The 19,100-nt window shown below is 37.8% G+C and overlaps 3 protein-coding genes across 3 annotated transcripts; 2 read left to right on the top strand and 1 right to left on the bottom strand.

The window, feature by feature from the left end:
- The first annotated feature begins 1,243 nt into the window (after positions 1–1,243).
- Positions 1,244–7,438, top strand: LOC108668755. Its single transcript, XM_018156005.2, has 3 exons — positions 1,244–1,434; positions 6,003–6,098; positions 7,287–7,438. The coding sequence occupies exons 1-3, from the start codon at positions 1,368–1,370 to the stop codon at positions 7,436–7,438; spliced, it is 315 nt and encodes a 104-aa protein (XP_018011494.1). The 5' UTR covers positions 1,244–1,367.
- A 1,914-nt stretch (positions 7,439–9,352) lies between these two features.
- Positions 9,353–11,748, top strand: LOC125177582. Its single transcript, XM_047879535.1, has 2 exons — positions 9,353–9,499; positions 9,860–11,748. Exons 1-2 carry the CDS (start codon positions 9,454–9,456, stop codon positions 10,090–10,092), a joined length of 279 nt encoding a protein of 92 aa, XP_047735491.1. The 5' UTR covers positions 9,353–9,453; the 3' UTR covers positions 10,093–11,748.
- On the bottom strand, positions 10,877–18,298 carry LOC108668772 (protein takeout). Its single transcript, XM_018156024.2, has 6 exons — positions 18,111–18,298; positions 15,109–15,204; positions 13,790–13,937; positions 13,400–13,533; positions 12,792–12,932; positions 10,877–12,614 (listed from the first exon to the last, which is right to left on the bottom strand). Exons 1-6 carry the CDS (start codon positions 18,175–18,177, stop codon positions 12,400–12,402), a joined length of 801 nt encoding a protein of 266 aa, XP_018011513.1. The 5' UTR covers positions 18,178–18,298; the 3' UTR covers positions 10,877–12,399.
- Between the last annotated feature and the right edge of the window lie 802 nt (positions 18,299–19,100).

Raw genomic sequence — 19,100 nt, 5'->3', positions numbered from 1 at the left:
CCACACGAAACTAAATCCTCGCAACTCATCATTCCTTTCTCAATTTGCTTATCGTACCGCGCGCAACTCGCCTTATGAAACTCGCCCCAAGAAATACATCATTTTGCCCCCCTGAAGGTCGGTTTTCCCCTCCCCCCAATCCCAAGCAAACCCCTAAAACTAACAACCAACCCAATAATGTGCTTTCCACCTTCAACTATTTTATCAATTTCTCCTTTTTTCTGACTACTCTATGCCACCTCTTGTTCTCTTCCCCTTTCCTATTGGCACCGCTACAACAAAACATTAATAATTTTCAAACTGGAGACCGAAATACACGTTGCGCTATCGATGACCATCGGGTTACAGTTGCGGCCTATGCAACCAATATGGAATGCTTAAGAATTTAAGAGACGGACTCAAACCTATCGGTATGTTTTTAAAAATTTCAAAAGAGTTATAGGAATAAAACGAAATCTGAAACAATAAACGAGTTATACGAAATTATGGAATAAATACTTAGATGTTCCGTGTACAGCAGTTTTATTTGTATCGATGTTTTTTTTTTGTTACATGTGTCCAAGTATCAATAATTTTCTATTCGCTTTTTGGAAGAATTGGTATACTTACCTTCCCGACTGGATTCAACTGTGTCTTCCCCCTCGGAGAAAATGGGCAGCAAAAGCGATAAAAAACCTGAAATTTTTTTGGGAAACAGAATGAGCATAAATTATTCGCGGGGAAAAAGTTTCAAATGCAACTAAATGTTACTTTCGTAAGAGTGTAGGCAAACAATATTTCAACTACACAGATGTCATGAACAAGAGATTGAGTTCGCGACGCTCAATTGCATGGACATGCGACAAGAAACTGAACAATCAAAATTGAGCTGTTGCACCACTCGATGATATAGAAAGCCCAATTAACAAAAGAAAAAGCCTTTTTCTTTTGTTAATTGAAATCCGTTATGAAACTACAAATCAATGCAAAACATGGCGCATTTTCTATCAAGTTTTCTGTCATGCAAATCTATCGAGTTCTTTGTCATGCAAGTCACATATGACATCTTGTGGCAACATATAATGTGCTAGTTGAAATTAACATAAATCTCACTCAAATTAGGACAAATTGAAGCGTTTTCATAAGGCTGAGAAGTTGCTGCAAAAAAATCATGAGTTACAATATCGCTGCAGGCTGCTATAGTGACCTTCAAATAGCCTGTATAATAAGACCTGAGAGCGCTCGCAGCCTTCAGTAGTTAGCATCTCGGCGTCAGGCTCAGGCAGTGATCCCGTTGCTTGCATTGGCTCCAAGAAGACTGAAGTATATCAAACTCTGAAGCAATTAAACTCGAGTCAAGACCGAAAATATCAGATCAGTCTTGGACGATGCGTGCCCTCAACGCCCTGGTTGTGGTGCTCCTCAGCGTACACCTTGTTTCTGCTCAGCAACTTGGTAAGAATAAACTGTTAATCGTTGGCGTTATAGTTACAAACAAATTTACGGAGGAATTCAAGGTCGATCACTATAGCGCGATACTAACGAACGTAGAAATTTGTGCACCGAAAGCTGTATTTGATTTGATTCTTAACAAGATCCATTATTCTCGATGCATTGATTTATGATCAGAATTAAATGAATTGCAGCTAGTCTATCTATGGGCTCAACAGATACAAATCACATCGAGAATTCCTACACGCGTGAGAAGTTATCTTGAAATTGAAGATTATATCTAAGTAATCATAGAAGCAACATATGATTATTGTTATTAAAATTCTCTGAATAGTTTACACGCATTTACAGGTGCAAGTTTTTATGTTAAATACGAGGCATTTATATTTGTATTAATTTTATGATGTCACGTCATCATCATCTGAGCTATCAAGTCATTGCAGGACATCTGAATAAGATGTTATGTCATCATCATCTGAGTTATCAAGTCATTGCAGGACATCTGAATAAGATGTTATGTCATCATCATCTGAGTTATAAAGTCATTGCAGGACATCTGAAGTAATGTTCTGAACAAATAGGTTCTCTGGAAGCGTACTGGATCCTTCTAAGGTGCAACCATGCAAGTGCGCATTATTGCGAACGGCCCTACCTCTGTCTCTTATACACATCTAGATGTGTATAAGAGACAGCCACAAGGTTAAATGGCCATCATGATAGATTTGTATAGTTTTTGATCAAATTATTGTTGTTTCTAGTTTTACATATTACTGCTAGCGGTCAAGAGTAGAATAGTGACAATTTTAACTCCTAAAGTATAAGAAAAATTACCTTCATTTATACCGCATAAGGACATTATTATCGTTGTATTAGAAACTGATCCAGTCAAGTTGATGATCATTTACTTACCAGATGTGGAGTTCGAATCAAATTCTGATCAATTCATCCATTACCTAATACTCAGTAATAAATTCACCTAATTTAAACAAAGAATTGTCGCACCATGTCCCGACGTAATTGATGCCAAACTATCGAAGTTGCACAAAGTTCACGTGCGAAGGCTTAAATTGATGCGAGTTTTTGGCAATAAATGTGAAGAAAATTAGCCCGCTTCAGATTTTTTCTTTGCCATGAAGTCGACAGCTTCAGTATTTTTCTTTTACATTTTTGAACTTTTATTCGCCTCTTGCCACGCCTCGGTCGCACGGTCGCACCTCGTTGAAGACCTTATATTTTGGTCGGCTTGGCGACAGTCGCACTCAGGGAAACCAGTGAATCACTTCGTCCACATTACGATGCAGTTTTCGCCCCTTATGGGTCATTCTGACCCAGTTTGGCCTTACAATAAGACACATCAGGACAGACAGTAAGACATATCGACAAGTACTCCAAATGAAAAAGTACTCCAAATCTAGGAGGAATAGGAGCATAATTCAGATCTGACAGAAAATCTTAGATTTTACAGGCATCAAGTTTCATGCGAAGCTAGCCACAGAGGTGTAAATCAAGGACACAACAAACAGGTTTCTGCCACATTTGGAGGTCACACAAAAAGTGCTGAGCCCGGGATCAGACTAACAAAGATTGATTAGTGAGTTTATCACTGTAATCATCTTATTTAATTCTAATTAATTGAAGACTAATACTAAATTCTAATTAATCGAATACCACCAATGGAATATCCACTGAAACCAATGACTTCCAACATTACCATCCATCACAAAGACATAATGAACAAGCTTTGAATTGGAAAAAGATGTTACTTCACTCAAAATTTGCAATTAAACTCGTACCCACACGCTCATTGTTTCAATAGAAAATTTGCACCTCACAAAATGTAGGTACCGCAAATGTCTAGACCTGCAAGATTTTCATGACTCTTATGTATTATGAAGATACATTTTATCGACACACGACCACCCTGAAGTGTTGATGAAAAGAAATGCTTTAAAATAAATGAATGAGAGAATGAATACTTCTATGTGAATATATAAATCTATCAAAAATATCAAATATTTCAGTGCTTCGATCGACTGGTTAACGAATAATATAGAAACGAAAGCTTGTTAAGGAATTAGAAGCTAATTTTGTCTTGTTATCTTCAAGATTGACAAAAAATTCATTAATTTTAACCAGCCAGCCATGGGTATTACTCTTTATTAGTAAAAAATAATGTCTCCGCGTTGCGTGCACCACCGATGAGAACATGGTTCACCGTTCATCTGACGCGAAAACGTTTGTTAAACGTTTTCATTCAATAATTTAATGAAAAAATGAATACATTTTTTGGTAACAATATTATTTCAATGCAACTTTATTTCAATTAACCTAACCGAACTAGTATGGGTTACCCCAGGATTAGATACAGTAAATAAAAGTTACAGTTATTTTTATGTTTTATCTTCCCTACATGGATGTGAACTTTAATCTACCAATCTAAGAAATTATCCACACATACATATAAAAATCAGTCTTTTTTTTGTATATATATATATGGATTATTTTTGAGATTGGTAGATTAAAGTAGACATCCATGTTGGGAAGGTGAAACATAAAAATAACTGTGTAAAAATAACTGTAAGCAAACTGAAAGATGAAAAAACCTGTTAGTGGTAACTGGTAACAACTTAACAAGTAACAACTAACATGTTGATACTAGTATAACAGGCTGAGGTTGACAACATTACACCGAAATCTTTCGTACAGTTTTATTCTGTAATTTATATTATGTATTCATTGTAATTTATATTATATTATATTACTGTAATTATGTAATTACTGTAATTACTGTAATTACTGTAATTATATTATATATTACTGTAATTTATATTATCATGCTTGTTTTTAAATAATATTTAATACTATTAAGGGACCGGCTACCCTCCAACAAAACTTTTTTGTTTACAGACGGATCGTTTTGAAACTTGGTACACATATGTAAAACAGAAATCTAAGAACTTTTTGTTCATGTAAATTTAAAAAAATTAAGGAAAACCTGGAATTAATAGAAACGGCTAATAAGGGGTACTCTAAAAAAGTTTATAACTTTAGCAAATCACATGCTACAATGTCGAGACACATATCATTCGATTTGTAACAAAAATACCTAGCGACTGTATATAGAGCCCCGATTTTTTATTTTTTTCATCGTTTTTTCGCGTTCTTCCATTTTTTCACATTTTCACCCTCCCCCACCTTCCTCCCTCTCCCATATATAAGTCAAACCATGCACATATTAAAAAAAAGGCTTCTAGAGTTGCTAGGTGTTGTTTTTACAAATCGAATGGTATGTCTCTCATTGCCGTTTCTTAAAAGCTGTTGGAGTTATAATTTTTTTAAGATGGCGTTTTTTGGATTTTTAAATTGTTCAGGGGAGCCAAATAAAGTAAAATTCGTTGAAAACAGAAGAATATGCCCAAAAAGTCTTGATATTGTAGCCCAAGCTTTCCCATTGCAAATTATTTGCATTCAAGGTACCAGCACGCGTCTTTAGACCTATTTATGTTCAATTTAACGTGAGTAATAGGCTATAAATGGGACTTTTTATATAAAAATATACATATAAAATATTCATTTTACATAACTTTACAACTGCATTACGCAATAACTATTGCATGAACATCCATGAATAGTAAGTTTATCACTGTAATCATCTTATTTAATTCTAATTAATTGAAGACTAATACTAAATTCTAATTAATCGAATACCATCAATCGAATATCCACTAAAACCAATGACTTCCAACATTACCATCCATCACAAAGACATAATGAACAAGCTTTGAATTGGAAAAAGATGTTACTTCACTCAAAATTTGCAATTAAACTCGTACCCACACGCTCATTGTTTCAATAGAAAATTTGCACCTCACAAAATGTAGGTACCGACTCTAGACCTGCAAGATTTTCGTGACTTTTTTGTATTATGAAGATACATTTTATCGACACACGACCACCCTGACGTGTTGATGAAAAGAAATGCTTTAAAATAAATGAATGAGAGAATGAATACTTCTATGTGAATATATAAATCTATCAAAAATATCAAATATTTCAGTGCTTCGATCGACTGGTTAACGAATAATATAGAAACGAAAGCTTGTTAAGGAATTAGAAGCTAATTTTGTCTTGTTATCTTCAAGATTGACAAAAAATTCATTAATTTTAACCAGCCAGCCATGGGTATTACTCTTTATTAGTAAAAAATAATGTCTCCGCGTTGCGTGCACCACCGATGAGAACATGGTTCACCGTTCATCTGACGCGAAAACGTTTGTTAAACGTTTTCATTCAATAATGTAATGAAAAAATGAATACATTTTTTGGTAACAATATTATTTCACAAATGACGACAGCGGCGGCGTTATCATGCACGCAAAAAAATCCCCTATTGCTATAGAAAAACGACACTCGGTACGTCAACGAAAACATCTCGACAATAGTTAAAATTTCGATCGCAACATTTAGTTAATGTTTCATAGTTAGTTCAAATGATGAAGTATAATTTATGTAACTATTTTCTACCATTGTTTGCAATTTCCGATGTTCATTGTTTGTTGGTTGACCCGCAGGCACGCTGATGAAGCAATGCCACGAGCAGTTCCTGGACCGCTTCAACGAATGCTTCATCAGCGCCGTGAAGCGCGTGCAGCCCACTCTCGTCAAAGGTGGGTGATGACGTGTGCGTACAGCGCCGTGAAGCGCGTGCAGCCCACTCTCGTCAAAGGTGGGTGATGACGTGTGCGTACAGCGCCGTGAAGCGCTTGCAGCCCACTCTCGTCAAAGGTGGGTGATGACGTGTGCGTACAGCGCTGTGAAGAGCTTGCTCATTAAATTAACATCGTTGACGTTATTATAATCGTAAGCTGAAACATACTATGTTGTGGGTATGGGTAATAATCCGATGTTAATCATGTACCGAGGTTTAAGCCTAATGCTTTGCTGCGCGTTGACGTGACCGCGACACGTAGTTGTCTTATAGGAGGTCGCGGCGCGTCAATCGGCCTCTTCTTGTGTCAACCTCCTACTGAAACACATGTGTGTGTCCCTGATCGTGTTTCACTGACTCGAAGGCTGATACAAATCAGAGTTAAATTATATCAACTTATTGTAATCTTAATCTGGAAAATGCCGAAAATCGCCATCGAGAGCACGTGTGAGAATGAGCGTTTTGATGTCTATTGGGCACGTATTCTCGTCAGCTTACTATCATAATATTTATAGCATTCATCGCCAGAATGACGTAGGAAAAAACATCGCTCATTCACGTGAAATGCGTAGCGTTTTCAGAGTTTGGAAAGTAAGAACAGTGGACAGGGTGGCCCAGTGGTTACAGTTCAGAGTACCAGGATTGGAGCAGAGAGGTGCGGGTTCACCTTTCTGGGCGGGGGCGGTTTAAGCAAAGCGAAATTTGAGTAGCGAGTTGTGTGTTCGAAACAACAACAGGCTGTGAAAGTTCTGCGATGTAGAAAATTGAAGGCAGGTTATGAGGCCTAATAAACGCTGAAAACACTATTACTAATATTATTATTACTATTGTTATTATTATTGATATTATTATTATTTACATATTATTATTATTATTATCATTTTGATAGCAAACCTTGAAAATATTGGGTGGCCGTAAGTTTTGGGTCCGCGAGACCGTATGCATTGATATGATCTTGTTTTACTTAAATAGGGTAGCATAGAACTATTGTTAATTTTAATCAATGATAAACATATCCAGTATCAGATTTGACTACATCCAGAGGAAAGTTTTCACCTATTTACAGGATATTTCTAGATCATTGTTAATATATGTCTGATAAGTACGAGTGAAGACCAAGTCACAGAGCCTTGCCTCGTTTAACCAGGCAACCCGGAGCTGAATGTGTCCAGCTTGGATCCCCTGAACCTGGGCAACATCTCATTCACGCAACGCGAAGGCCCCGTCACAGTCAACGCCTTCTACTCCGATACCCTCGTGTACGGCGTGCCCAAGTTCGACATCAAGTACCTCGAGTGAGTAGCGCATGTACCTCGAGTGAGTAGCGCAAGTACCTCGAGTGAGTAGCGCAAGTACCTCGAGTGAGTAGCGCAAGTACACCGAGTGAGTAGCGCAAGTACCTCGAGTGAGTAGCGCAGTATCTCGAGTGAGTAGTGCAAGTACCTTGTGTGAGTAGCGCCAGTACCACGCAGTATTCTTCGACCGTACTATGCGGCAACTTCGACTACTTGACCTTCAATTATTCCTTTGTGTGAGGATGGTAAGTACGTCTTGCTAAGAGGGCGAATAGTTCAAGTTAGTCACGACAATTTACGAGTATATCTTGAATTGCATACATACGTCGAGCTGCTGAATTAGTAACTCGAGTAAGTTCATTCAGAGCTCAGAATGAGTAGAGCAAGTGGTTCGAGTGAGTTGAATGAGTGCTCTAGTTTATTTCAAAGCATCTCGAGTGGTTAACAGATCTGGCAGGGATCAGGGATATTCCTAATCGGAAGGAGGAAACGAATTTCAATAATCAAATTTTTTTACGAAAAAGCTTTAATTTATATCAACAAATTATTCATAGTAAATGTAAGTAGTATATACAGTGAGCCTACCACGCCATTTTCCATAAACAGCTTAAATCATAGATTACCACAATCATTTACCCCGAATATTACCCAACAAAATTAACAATTACCTTCAATATTATTACGAACAATTACCCCCGAATCTTCATGAACAGCTTAACAGGGTACCTATCATGAATCTTATCCAACAAAATTAACCAATTACTCCCGAATCATGATAAGCGTCATGGGCTGTTCCCAAGGCCAGCTGACTGAACTGACGCTCCATATTGCCATCACTCAGTTCATTGTTAAGACTCATTTCATTGTAACGCCATTGCTCAATAATGTATTGCAATATGTTGTACAAGTATTGATGATGATATTCAAGTTGGAAAAAATTAATCTCAATTCATTCAAGCTTATTCATATGAGGTATATAATTTGCAGTAATTCATGTGTGATTATTTATGATCATATTCATGAGTTGATATGAATTCTTCAGGTAAAACAGATTTTTATAAATAATTTTCGGTCATTAACCTGGGGGGTGTGAATAAGTTTTGGAGCGAATGCCCAGCCTCAGAGACAATAACTATACTCAGCCCCACAGCTAGAAGCCGCTGACTACGCCGGAACATCGTAATCCAAACTAGTGAAGCATTGGTTCAAGATAGTAACGCCGTAGTTTTTCAGCCAATACTTTAGCATGCTCAATCATAAGCAGGCACTTCTGCTTACGGCCTCGCGAACTCCGGCCTAACCTCTCCTTGCCTAACCTCTTCTCGCCTAACCCTGTTCTGGCCTAACCTCTTCTGGCCTAACTTGTTCATATTGTCCTTACTCACAACGTTCTTGCAGCCAATGACAGGCCATACCAGCTCACTCGCTCTACCTCTCTAACCACCGTCAGCCAATGAGATAAGGTTAGATCTGCTCAGGTTTGTTTTGGGTATAGAATTGTAGCGACGTGAGTAGGTTAGGCAGAAAATGTTAAGCCGGAATCGGTTAAGCCAATGCAGTAAGACCTGCTCAACTTAAAATGCTGAAGCAGTGGCTGTGCACTTATATAACTAGAACTTTGAAAACTTGAGCTCAAAGGCTGCTACGTCCTCTAGCGTTCTTACCCACGGAAAGGAATATGAACGAAAGTGTGAAGTTAGGCATAACTGCCCTCCGGCATGCTCCTCATTCACCTGAAGTAATTATTTGGTCCAATTTATTTGCCAATATTTAAAGGGATGGAATATTTAATCGCAATCATGTGTGCAATTCAATTCATGCGAAGTAATTCAGGTAATAATTCATTTGTGGTCACCCATTTAATAGAATTTTTAGTAGTTTTTGTTATAAGATTTCGTGTAAAATATACAATGCGTTTTGTGCACAGCCGGCATCTCTGTTGAGGGTATCGGCGAAGTCAGGCCCCACGCAGGCTTCTTGCGCATAGGCAACATTAAGCTGGACTTCGATTTCAAAACCATGGTTACCAAGATGGAGAACCTCTTCCCTAACAACAGAGTCATGAGTGAGTGAAATGCATTAAATTTTGCATGCCTTACCTGCACGAGCTTTATGTTATGCGAAATCCAAAAAGGTATTAATTTATTTAGCTTCATTCACTTTTGATAAATGCAATATGAATTTAGTGATAGTTGCATTAAAATGAATATAAATATATTCATTGCAAGTCTTTAATTTTTTTTGATACCATAATTTCCAAATATAATAATTTTCTAATATTTTTAAAAATTTAGAAAATTTTTATTCGAGTTATATGATCCGACACTTCTTAATTGAACAACTGACATGGTAGATAATTTCTAATTGGAGATATTCTTCACAGCAGATATCATAATACACAATAACAACTACCAATCGTTCGCAGGTGACACTGTCCACCACTTCCTGAACAACAACTACCAAGCGGTAGCCGACGAAATCCGGCCTGAAGTGTCGCGCCAGCTCGGCATCTTCTTCGCTCAGATCTTCAACCGTATCCTGCCTACGGTGCCAGCTGCAGTGCCACGCGGTGCCAGCATCAACACCAACGACAAGCACAGGAAGAAGACCCTTCAGGATATGGCACTCCGCCGCATTTCTTCTGCGTCGAGAAACTGAGTGCATCAAATTCTGATTGAAGAACGCCCTTTGAGATTGACCCAGATTTACTGATAGTCTTTTGAAAATTTGGTTAGCAAACTTGGAAATAAGTGCAATGACCGCGAATTATGAACTCCAAAATTTTGTTCATTGATAATTGTCATCTTGTATACGGGATTCGTAGCTGCCATATAGGCAGTTGCCAGTTAATTTACGCATTCTGTAATCGGCACTTAAACAATGCTTATAAAATACTTGGTTTCAAAACCTTCGACAAAATATTAAAAAAATCGTGATAACTAAAATATCTTATGAATTTGGATTTGCCCGATCAGAACTGATCATTCACACAATAATTTAATGTCGGTCGATAAAGACGCTAGGGCTTGTGTCTCGAATTCAAAGTAAAAGATTTCAAGGTTTTCACTGAAAATAAAACCTTTTAATATTTCGGATAACCTGTACGCGATAGATTTCTTCTAAATAATAGGACAGGCAGTTTTATTGCTGCAGAAGTATCACCGCCTGGACGATGCATTAATTTATTCCCCTAATATTTTGAGCCAAAACAAATCTCGTAAAAAATACAAATGAGAGTCGCCCATACTGGAGAATATCAAAAAATTATAGTCCGAAGCTCAACCAAGAAGCGGTCAAATTTTTACACAAATTGGTTATTAGTTCTGAAGGATTCCTTGCGGTCTCCTCCTATTAGCGTAGTTTGTAATAGTTATTTAGCACGACTGGTTTTTAGTGTCCGTTTGTTAATCAATTTTGTTTAAGGACAATTATAACGCTCGCCATGAGTTTTGAGTTTAATTTAGCTTTGCACTTGAGTGCCTTTATCTTTAAATTGCTGCACCGAGAGCATTATTTCTATAGCTGAGGGTCTCTTTGATGACGATGAGTGGAGTCCTACTATTGCGAGAAATGTAATCAACCCGCAGATGCAATCCCAATCCGATTATTATTATAGTTTGAGTTTTGTGTACAGTTTCACATGAATTTTCAAATGGAACTGTGTTTAGAGACATTATTATAAATTGGTATACAGTCAGCCCGTAGTATGACTCGTCATATTTCGAGCTGACTCTCAAATGACCGTATATCATTGCATATTTTTGGGAAGCTTGTTTGAGTCTATGAATTAATTCAGATTCCAATAGTTTCAAAATGAGCTTTTATAAAAATAAATTTTACACATCAAATGTGGGCAGACTGTAATTATGAATATCTGTAAAATTCTCCAAGCTGCTTATAAACACGCGTGTACTGTCTTCTGCATTCTGGTTAGTCACTATATAGACAGTTCAAAAACGGCGTAACAAATTGAAATGTTCAAAGCTAGGAGTGTTGTGCAGTAAGAACTGCTCGGAATTTAAATTTCGAAAGAAAATAAAGCTTCTGAATTTCGGGCGAGCATTAAAAAATGCCAGGCGATAAACTTGAGGCGTAAAAGTCTAAATAACTATTACAGAGAAATCATTAGGTTTTCGCAAATAGTAATTGATTTTGGAGCTGAGATAAATGCGGTAAGGCTACTGTTGGAACGATTTCGATCCATCAATACATTGTCCTTGCCATTATACGGTTTAAAAATTCTTCATTTTGTTCATTTTGCGCTAAAATTTTCAATAAAAGCGTGTCGCTGTGTTGTTGATTAACAGACAATAACTTTTTATGTAATTTGAAGCCATGAAATTGACTATTCGCTGAGCTCTGTAGGTTGCCAAGAATTTCGAGACGATTAGATGTAGAAACATTTTTACTTGCTAAAAACGAGCCTTTCAGAGGATATTGAAGGTATAAAAGTCCGACTTAAAAAGGGTGTGGATAAAAACCAAAGCCAACAGCAAGCAAGAACTTGACTTGGTGTTCCTGGAAGAGTAATTGAATAAGACTTTGTCTGGGCTATAAATATGAATTTCCGGTGGATGCCGATGTCATTATTTTTTTACGTTGTTCTGCGAATTTCGAATATGCCAAGTGCTTGTACCTGTATTCCAGTATTTCGGTTTTGCATGACGATAGAGTTAGACTTCGTAACGTTTTTTATAAAACGTTGACGGTGGTAACGGCAAAAACGGTGAGTTTTTGGTGGCATCAACCTTGTTTTCAGTTCATTAATTTTAGTTTTTATATAATATTTATTCTTCAAACAGTTCGAACATTTGTACGGGTGTAACTTACAGTAATCACCCTTTTACAAACAATAATCGGTTATTGCAATTTCACCACATTAAAACTTACGCTTAAGTAGACCGAAGTATCGTGAAATTCTATAGTCACTGACGGAGATCGATGCTAGAAAATTTACATAATATTTCATGTAGCCTTTGTTTTGCGTTGCAGCGTCCTTTGTCTGTGCTTGTCTTTGCTACTGGCGTTGGGCAGAGAAGTGAGCAGGTCTTGCGGTAGCCCTGACAGAAGATTGTTGACGAGGCCCTTGACGTACGAGCTGAACGTTTTAGTCAGCTCCGGCGTCAGCTCGTCCAACACCAGCTGACTGTTGCTGTTCATGAATTCCGCCACTGTGCGACCTGTAAAAACGAAAGAAAATCTTATTATCAAACCTTCATGTATTGCATTGGCATAGTTACATAGGTTTCACGAGGTATTGTTTTCTCTGTTCAAATAAGAAGTTTATAATATTTTGCCTCTCGACTAATTAATTAAGTCACTCGTGCGTTTGCACGAAGCTGAGTTCCGCAATTCACTTAGTATTTCGTTTCCATTGAAGAGATTTTTGAGGTCCATTTTCAAGTCCTTAAACTTGAAGTTGAAGTTGATTCCAGTGACGTAGAGTTGTCCTCCTGGGGTCGCCTCCATCACTCCGTGGCCGTCCACAAGCATACCCTCTGAAAATGCGGTAGAATTAATATCATGCCGCGGCAATTGATATTTCTAAACAATATTGTCGGCCCAATTAGATTCTTGAACCACTAACAAGAATTTGTAAAGATTAAATTCATGAAGTATTGGCCAAGGGCACCTTCTGCCATTAATTGTGGCATTTTCCTTGTTTTTAAATTCGTTTAAGACAATATGGTTTGTGTCCCGCTGGCTGCATCTAATTTCATATTGGAAAACGATACAGTTTATTTAGAAAAGATTTGCAACAGCGTGCATTATAAAAAGTACGATGAAAATCTCATTCTAAATCTGTTAAGTTTAATTAGTGGTTTAGATTGTCGCTGGTAAAGTCGACTCGACATTAATTCATGTGCGCTGGCAAATAACTTAACTTAATTGTATTGCTCAGCAACTCATTTAACTAGCCTGTACAAGCATTAGGATTTTTCATATATGTGCATGTTTGACTCACTTATTTTGCCAATGAAGTCGCCTTCGCCATGGATGGGCAGCCCAAAGACCCGTCCCGAGATGTTGTAGTCACCCTTAGCGATGACGCTCGGCACACTCGCTTCCACATGTGTCTTCAATCCTTCGAAATCGATGCTGCACACGGGTGTATACGTGAGCTATATTGGAAAACTATCTCCATGGCGGAAAAGATCTTTAGATCATGACTTAAGGATGAGATATTCAAATTCTGAGCAGCCTGAGTCAAGTAAACTAATGCGAGCTCTGTTTCAATATAAACACAAGTGTAGTTTTTTTTTAACCCTGAAGATAACGAAACTAAGGTATAACTCAGAATCGACTTTCGAGTGAAATCATTAGCAAGAAGTATGTTATCATCAAGAGAGCTCACTCGAAGTGGGTCAAGTCAAATTTGCTGAGGCCGGCGATGTCCACCGCGTTGCTGTGGAACTGCAGCGACGCGAGGTCCGTGTTGCTGCTGAGGACGAAGTTGTTGATGCGCAGAGGGTCTACGCGCTGCAGGTTCAGCTCAGGAATCTCTGCTCAGGTTTCTACCCTTGATCAGCAACGAGGTTGAGAACGAAACGTAACTCACAATTTCAAATAATATAATGAAAATAACAATTTCAGCATTTATTAGGCCGTAGGTCTGCCGCCGATTCTTAATATCGATGAACATTCACAGCTTGTTGCGGTCTCGAACACGCAACTCACTGTTCCAATTTTTGCTGTGCTCAGTCGCCCGACCTCTTCGCCGATTCTGACCAGAAACCATCTTAGGAATCTTGGTATCACCTCCATGCTCCGATCCTAGTATTATAAACGGTAACCTCTTGATCTCCCTTTTTATTTACTTACAACCTTCCTGTAGTAATTGAATTAGTGAATGAAAATGTTGGCAATAACCATCACCACATGTCATTGCTATATCCTCGTCTACCAAAAAAACACATGCGTCTACTTTTCTATTTACAATTTGAAGTTGATTTTCTTATGAATTTACTAAAATTATTGACATTTTAGGTACTCACATAGTTTTAGAAAGTATTAACTAAACCGTATTCACCTAAATAAAAAAGATTAGACTCTTGTTGTGGATTACTCCGTGATACTTATTTGAAAAGAAGTGGTTTTCTTAATTATACAATTTTTATTTTATCATAATGAACTCAAGTAGACTACATGCGGGTTGTTGGACAGTATTAAACTTTCAAAATATCACAATGACTTCATGGAATCTACCAACCCCAGATTGGGACGAATAAACTCTTACTGCGTCACAGCATGAAGACTACCTGCCGTGGGTGGGCAGTATCAACTTTAAATATATTATATTATGATGACCACAAGGAGACTACCTGCCGCGGTTGGGCAGTATCAACTCCAAATATATTATATCATAAAGACCACAAGGAGAGTACCTGCCGCGGGTGGGTAGTATCAACTTTAAATATTTTATATCATAAAGACCACAAGGAGACTACCTGCCGCGGGTGGGCAGTATCAACTCTCAATATTTTATATCATAAAGACCACAAGGAGAGTACCTGCCGCGGGTGGGCAGTATCAACTCCAAATATATTATATCATAAAGACCACAAGGAGACTACCTGCCGCGGGTGGGCAGTACCAACTTTAAATATTTTATATCATAATGACCACACGGAGACTACCTGCCGCTGATGGTAATTATTAATATGAGCTTCGTACCACGACTCAGGCGAGGCTGCAGTCGTCGCACCGCCTGCACGATGCACTCGTTGAAGCGAGGTGCGTGGTTCTCCCGACACTTGCGCACCATCGTACCTGCAGGAATATTGTGTGTGGTAGTAGCTCCAACACTGGTACATGTGTATCATTATTACATGGATAAAGCCTAAAATGTATTCTGTTTATTTCACGCTTTCTTGATTGCAAAGTTTTGAGATATTTCCTTCAGATTTCGTGCTTCAGCTCCTGGCAAAGATTTGTTGCTTGAAATTTTCGCAAGAAAAATTTCACTGTTTTAGCCTGAGCACAAATTACTGAAGACGAAGCTTTGGACGATTTTCTACTTTATAAATCTTCCTTCCCAAAGCTAGTGTGTAGGTGGAAAATATTTTGGAGACTTGCGTTAAAATCAGGACCCTCGAAACAATATATAGAATTATGCGTTAGCTGTGTACCTCGGATAGGTTTCACATATCGCTTTGATGCACGCAAGCTCAAAGTTAGGTTTCAAATAAAGCCGTTAACTCTAAAAAAAAATTATTAGGAAAGAAATTTTACAATTTGTTTTTATTTTCTACGGTTCTAATAATTTCAGCAGCACGCAGCCACCCCTCTCCCTGTCATGCTTCCTGTCGGCAAGTTTTCTTGTCTGGATTTCAAAGATTTCTACCGCTTTCCCATGCAATTTTTTCAATAAAATTAATGAATATTCAACCAGAAGGAAAATTTTTTACATATATTTTTCAATTAATGTCGGGAATTTTATATTTCATTATACAAAAGCGCATATGTTGATGTCACATGCAGTTGGGCTCATTATTTTCCAGGCCGAACCAAGGTACATGTGTAAAACGAATTTGGAAACCGAGGTACATGCTTAAATTAGTTTAATAACTCTGATAAAATAAACAAAAATGTAGTTTTTTCATTGCAATTCTGTCTCACGATAAATATAAATTCAAATTAAATTTTCATTGCAAATATATATAATAGATTTATTTTTTCAATAAAATTTTGCTGCAAGCCTTGGAATGCTATAATTCTGGATCAATGAAACTCAAAGGATATCATCAACAATAGACGATGGCGCTGCTCGCGAAGTTCTATTATATGATTTACAGCTATAAACTATATTAATATCACGCAGATATTGTTTTGTTTTTCGCTTCCATTGAGCACTTTGTCAGGTCGGTATCGTGCGTATATACAAATATATTTAATCTGCTCCGTTACCGACGTGTCCCTGGCCTGTTAAGTATCCTGCGTTATACTATTTGCATATACAGTAACTATCATAGTTATACTATTTGCATTTAACTCTCCTAGCTATACTATTTGTATAACTATAGTATAGACAGGATACTGCTACGTATCCTATGTTCCTCTCATACATTTGCGGGGCATTTTAATTTAATTAGTGAGTACTTCAACATTTGTGCGCTCAGCTAACTCATCCTGGTCTCTTACATTTATACATTACCATTTAGGATATTATTGTCCTATGTTCGACCATTCCCATTATTTTGCTGCCGCGTCATGTGCTATCATATTCGACTAGACAAAATGCTTATATTATTAATCCCAGCAAAATGTTTATGTGAACGTATGTACTGTATATGCTGCATTCAGGCTATAAATATACATACATTATATGTGGGATCAACAAGTGAACAAGTGAACCTACCAAGTACATTCAGGTCTCGTTCATAGCCTTCTCTCATGTACATCCCAAGATAATTCCAGATATTATATCAATGGTCTCAACTACAGCCCTCATGGCCTTCCCTGCAGCCCTCATGGCCGTCCCTGCAGCCCTCATGGCCGTCCCTGCAGCCCTCATGGCCTAGTTATACTATTTGTATAACTATAGACAGGATACTATATTAAGTATCTTGCGTTATACTATTTGTATATAACTATCCTAGTTATACTATTTGTATGTATATGCTGAACGTATGTATATGCTGTACTCGGGCTATAAATAAATACATAATGTGGGATCAACAAGTGAACCTACCAAGTACATTCAGGTCTCGTTCATGGCCTTCTCTCATGTATATCCATGCATAGATAATTCCAGATATTATTTAGGTGGTCTCAACTACAGCCCTCATGACCGTCCTTGCAGCCTTGCAACTGGCCTTCAGTCAAACTCCCAATTATTTGGCCAATAAAAAGTGTTAACCTTTTATAAACACTTCATTTCGGAAAACATGTTGCCTACTTGTTTCAAGGTGAGCGAGTGGACGTTTACCGCTACTTAATTGGACAGGATCTTATTGCGACGCCTCCTGTATTTACGCTTGCAACTATAGTATCGAAGTTACTGATTTGCTCCTCAAATTTTATAAAGGAAATAAAACGAGATGTTCATCTGACATTGGGTTGAATCTAAGTGAATAGACTTCTAACATACGTTACAACGTATTAATATTTTGGCACTTGAGAAGGCCGGACTATAGGAATGCATTATTTAATTGCTGATGTATTGTTCGTATCCTTCTATCGTGCTAGGATATCAATTAGAAACGAATGATTGCCTTACAAACTAAACGTAAGCACGCTTTAAGTCACAATTAAGTGGCTTCATGAAACGTTTGCTTCACTGCAGTATATAAAATGCACTCACTGATCTTAATTCAAACATTGCATGCACCACATCAGCTTGATTTGATTATCAATTTGGCAATATCAACGTGTAATAAAACGTCATCCGAATCGGTCATATCCTACTTTTCATCCATAATAATTGTACAGGAACTACTTTTTTGAGCCTAAACTTGGAAACCGATAACTTGGACAAACTCTACATCGAGACATCTGAATATTTTAATTCATTAACTGGGAGACCGCCCTAAAATGAGTGAAATATATTAGGTTTTTTAAGCAGGTGAATATGAACTTGAAATAAGCATAGTTCAAAGTCCGAGATTTTTATTCTATATAGCGAGACGACTTCATGGCAATAATGCCAGTATGGCGTTTAAATAACTTGGTCTCACCAAAGTCCTGAGCGGAGACGAGCTTTATCACCATCAAGGCCAGTATTATCCTGGGTACCCCAGCCATGTTGTTGCGGAACGCAAAAAAAGCACCAAGGTCCTTTTTACAGCAAATATTTGGACGACCGCTTCATCCGAGCAGCTGCCTAGAACTGTTGGACGCTCGAGCAACAAGACGTGAAGATCGTGACCTCGCGGTGCTGGAACACGGCATTTTTATAATGACGCATGTAGAATAAACTTGAAATACAAAAAAAAAACTAATAACCCATAAGCCAAATTTATTTAGAATACGCGAGATTTATTGATTGCACGCGAGGAAACAACATTGGTTGTTAATTTTAATTAATTCCTGCCTGGCATCAATTACCATGATTAACCTCTACACTTACGGTCCTTGCATGGTTTAGTTTTATCCGCACCTGCCATGCATAATCGCTGGCCTATCCTTGCCAGGTAAGAGAATTTTGCCTGGTGTTAGTTTAGCTGTGCCCTTTTTACAACTAACTTTGAGAAGTAATTTATATCGTGGAACAGTAATGGCAACTTCATTTTTCGTCAGTAACATTTGGCACCGAATTGTATAACACGAGCTTATTGTAGGGAGACAAACTAGTGTTCTGAAGTAACATGAAATGTCATTCGCAGGTGAAAAATTGCTATTCTACTCAATAACATGAGATTCTGAAATCATTAGCCGATATAAAAATGCTGCTTTTCATAGCTCCAAAACACATTACAGTGTCTGATGCACCAACAATAATTCATTTTCTATTCATTTTTTCGTACCATAGGGTGCTTGTACTCGCGGATAGTGCAGACCATGGTTGATATGCAGACATATTAATTCAACCATGGTGCAGACGGCTAGTGAATCTGGCAAGTGTCGGTCACTTCGTTACTATCCGGCAAGTAAGCCTGTACACAAGGAGAGTATAAGGTGCCGCTATCTTCTCGCAGGCTCCCGCCAGTGCCTCGTTAGAAGCCGTT

This window comes from Hyalella azteca, unplaced genomic scaffold (genome assembly GCF_000764305.2).
Source record: "Hyalella azteca isolate HAZT.00-mixed unplaced genomic scaffold, Hazt_2.0.2 contig3312, whole genome shotgun sequence".
NCBI classification, from domain to species: domain Eukaryota; kingdom Metazoa; phylum Arthropoda; class Malacostraca; order Amphipoda; family Hyalellidae; genus Hyalella; species Hyalella azteca.
The sequence above is the reverse complement of the archived record's forward strand: the minus strand, read 5'-3'. Positions and strand labels throughout refer to the sequence as shown.

Excerpts from the sequence above, each read along its gene's own strand:
- LOC108668755 (XM_018156005.2), top strand. The coding sequence starts at position 1,368 with ATGCGTGCCCTCAACGCCCTGGTTGTGGTGCTCCTCAGCGTACACCTT. Across the intron at positions 1,435-6,002 it reads TGTTTCTGCTCAGCAACTTG|GCACGCTGATGAAGCAATGC; the intron begins GTAAGAATAAAC and ends GTTGACCCGCAG. Across the intron at positions 6,099-7,286 it reads GCAGCCCACTCTCGTCAAAG|GCAACCCGGAGCTGAATGTG; the intron begins GTGGGTGATGAC and ends TCGTTTAACCAG.
- LOC125177582 (XM_047879535.1), top strand. The coding sequence starts at position 9,454 with ATGGTTACCAAGATGGAGAACCTCTTCCCTAACAACAGAGTCATGA. Across the intron at positions 9,500-9,859 it reads CCCTAACAACAGAGTCATGA|GTGACACTGTCCACCACTTC; the intron begins GTGAGTGAAATG and ends AATCGTTCGCAG.
- LOC108668772 (XM_018156024.2), bottom strand. The coding sequence starts at position 18,177 with ATGGCTGGGGTACCCAGGATAATACTGGCCTTGATGGTGATAAAGCTC. Across the intron at positions 12,933-13,399 it reads CGACTTCATTGGCAAAATAA|AGGGTATGCTTGTGGACGGC; the intron begins GTGAGTCAAACA and ends CCGCATTTTCAG. Across the intron at positions 12,615-12,791 it reads CAATGGAAACGAAATACTAA|GTCGCACAGTGGCGGAATTC; the intron begins GTGAATTGCGGA and ends TCGTTTTTACAG.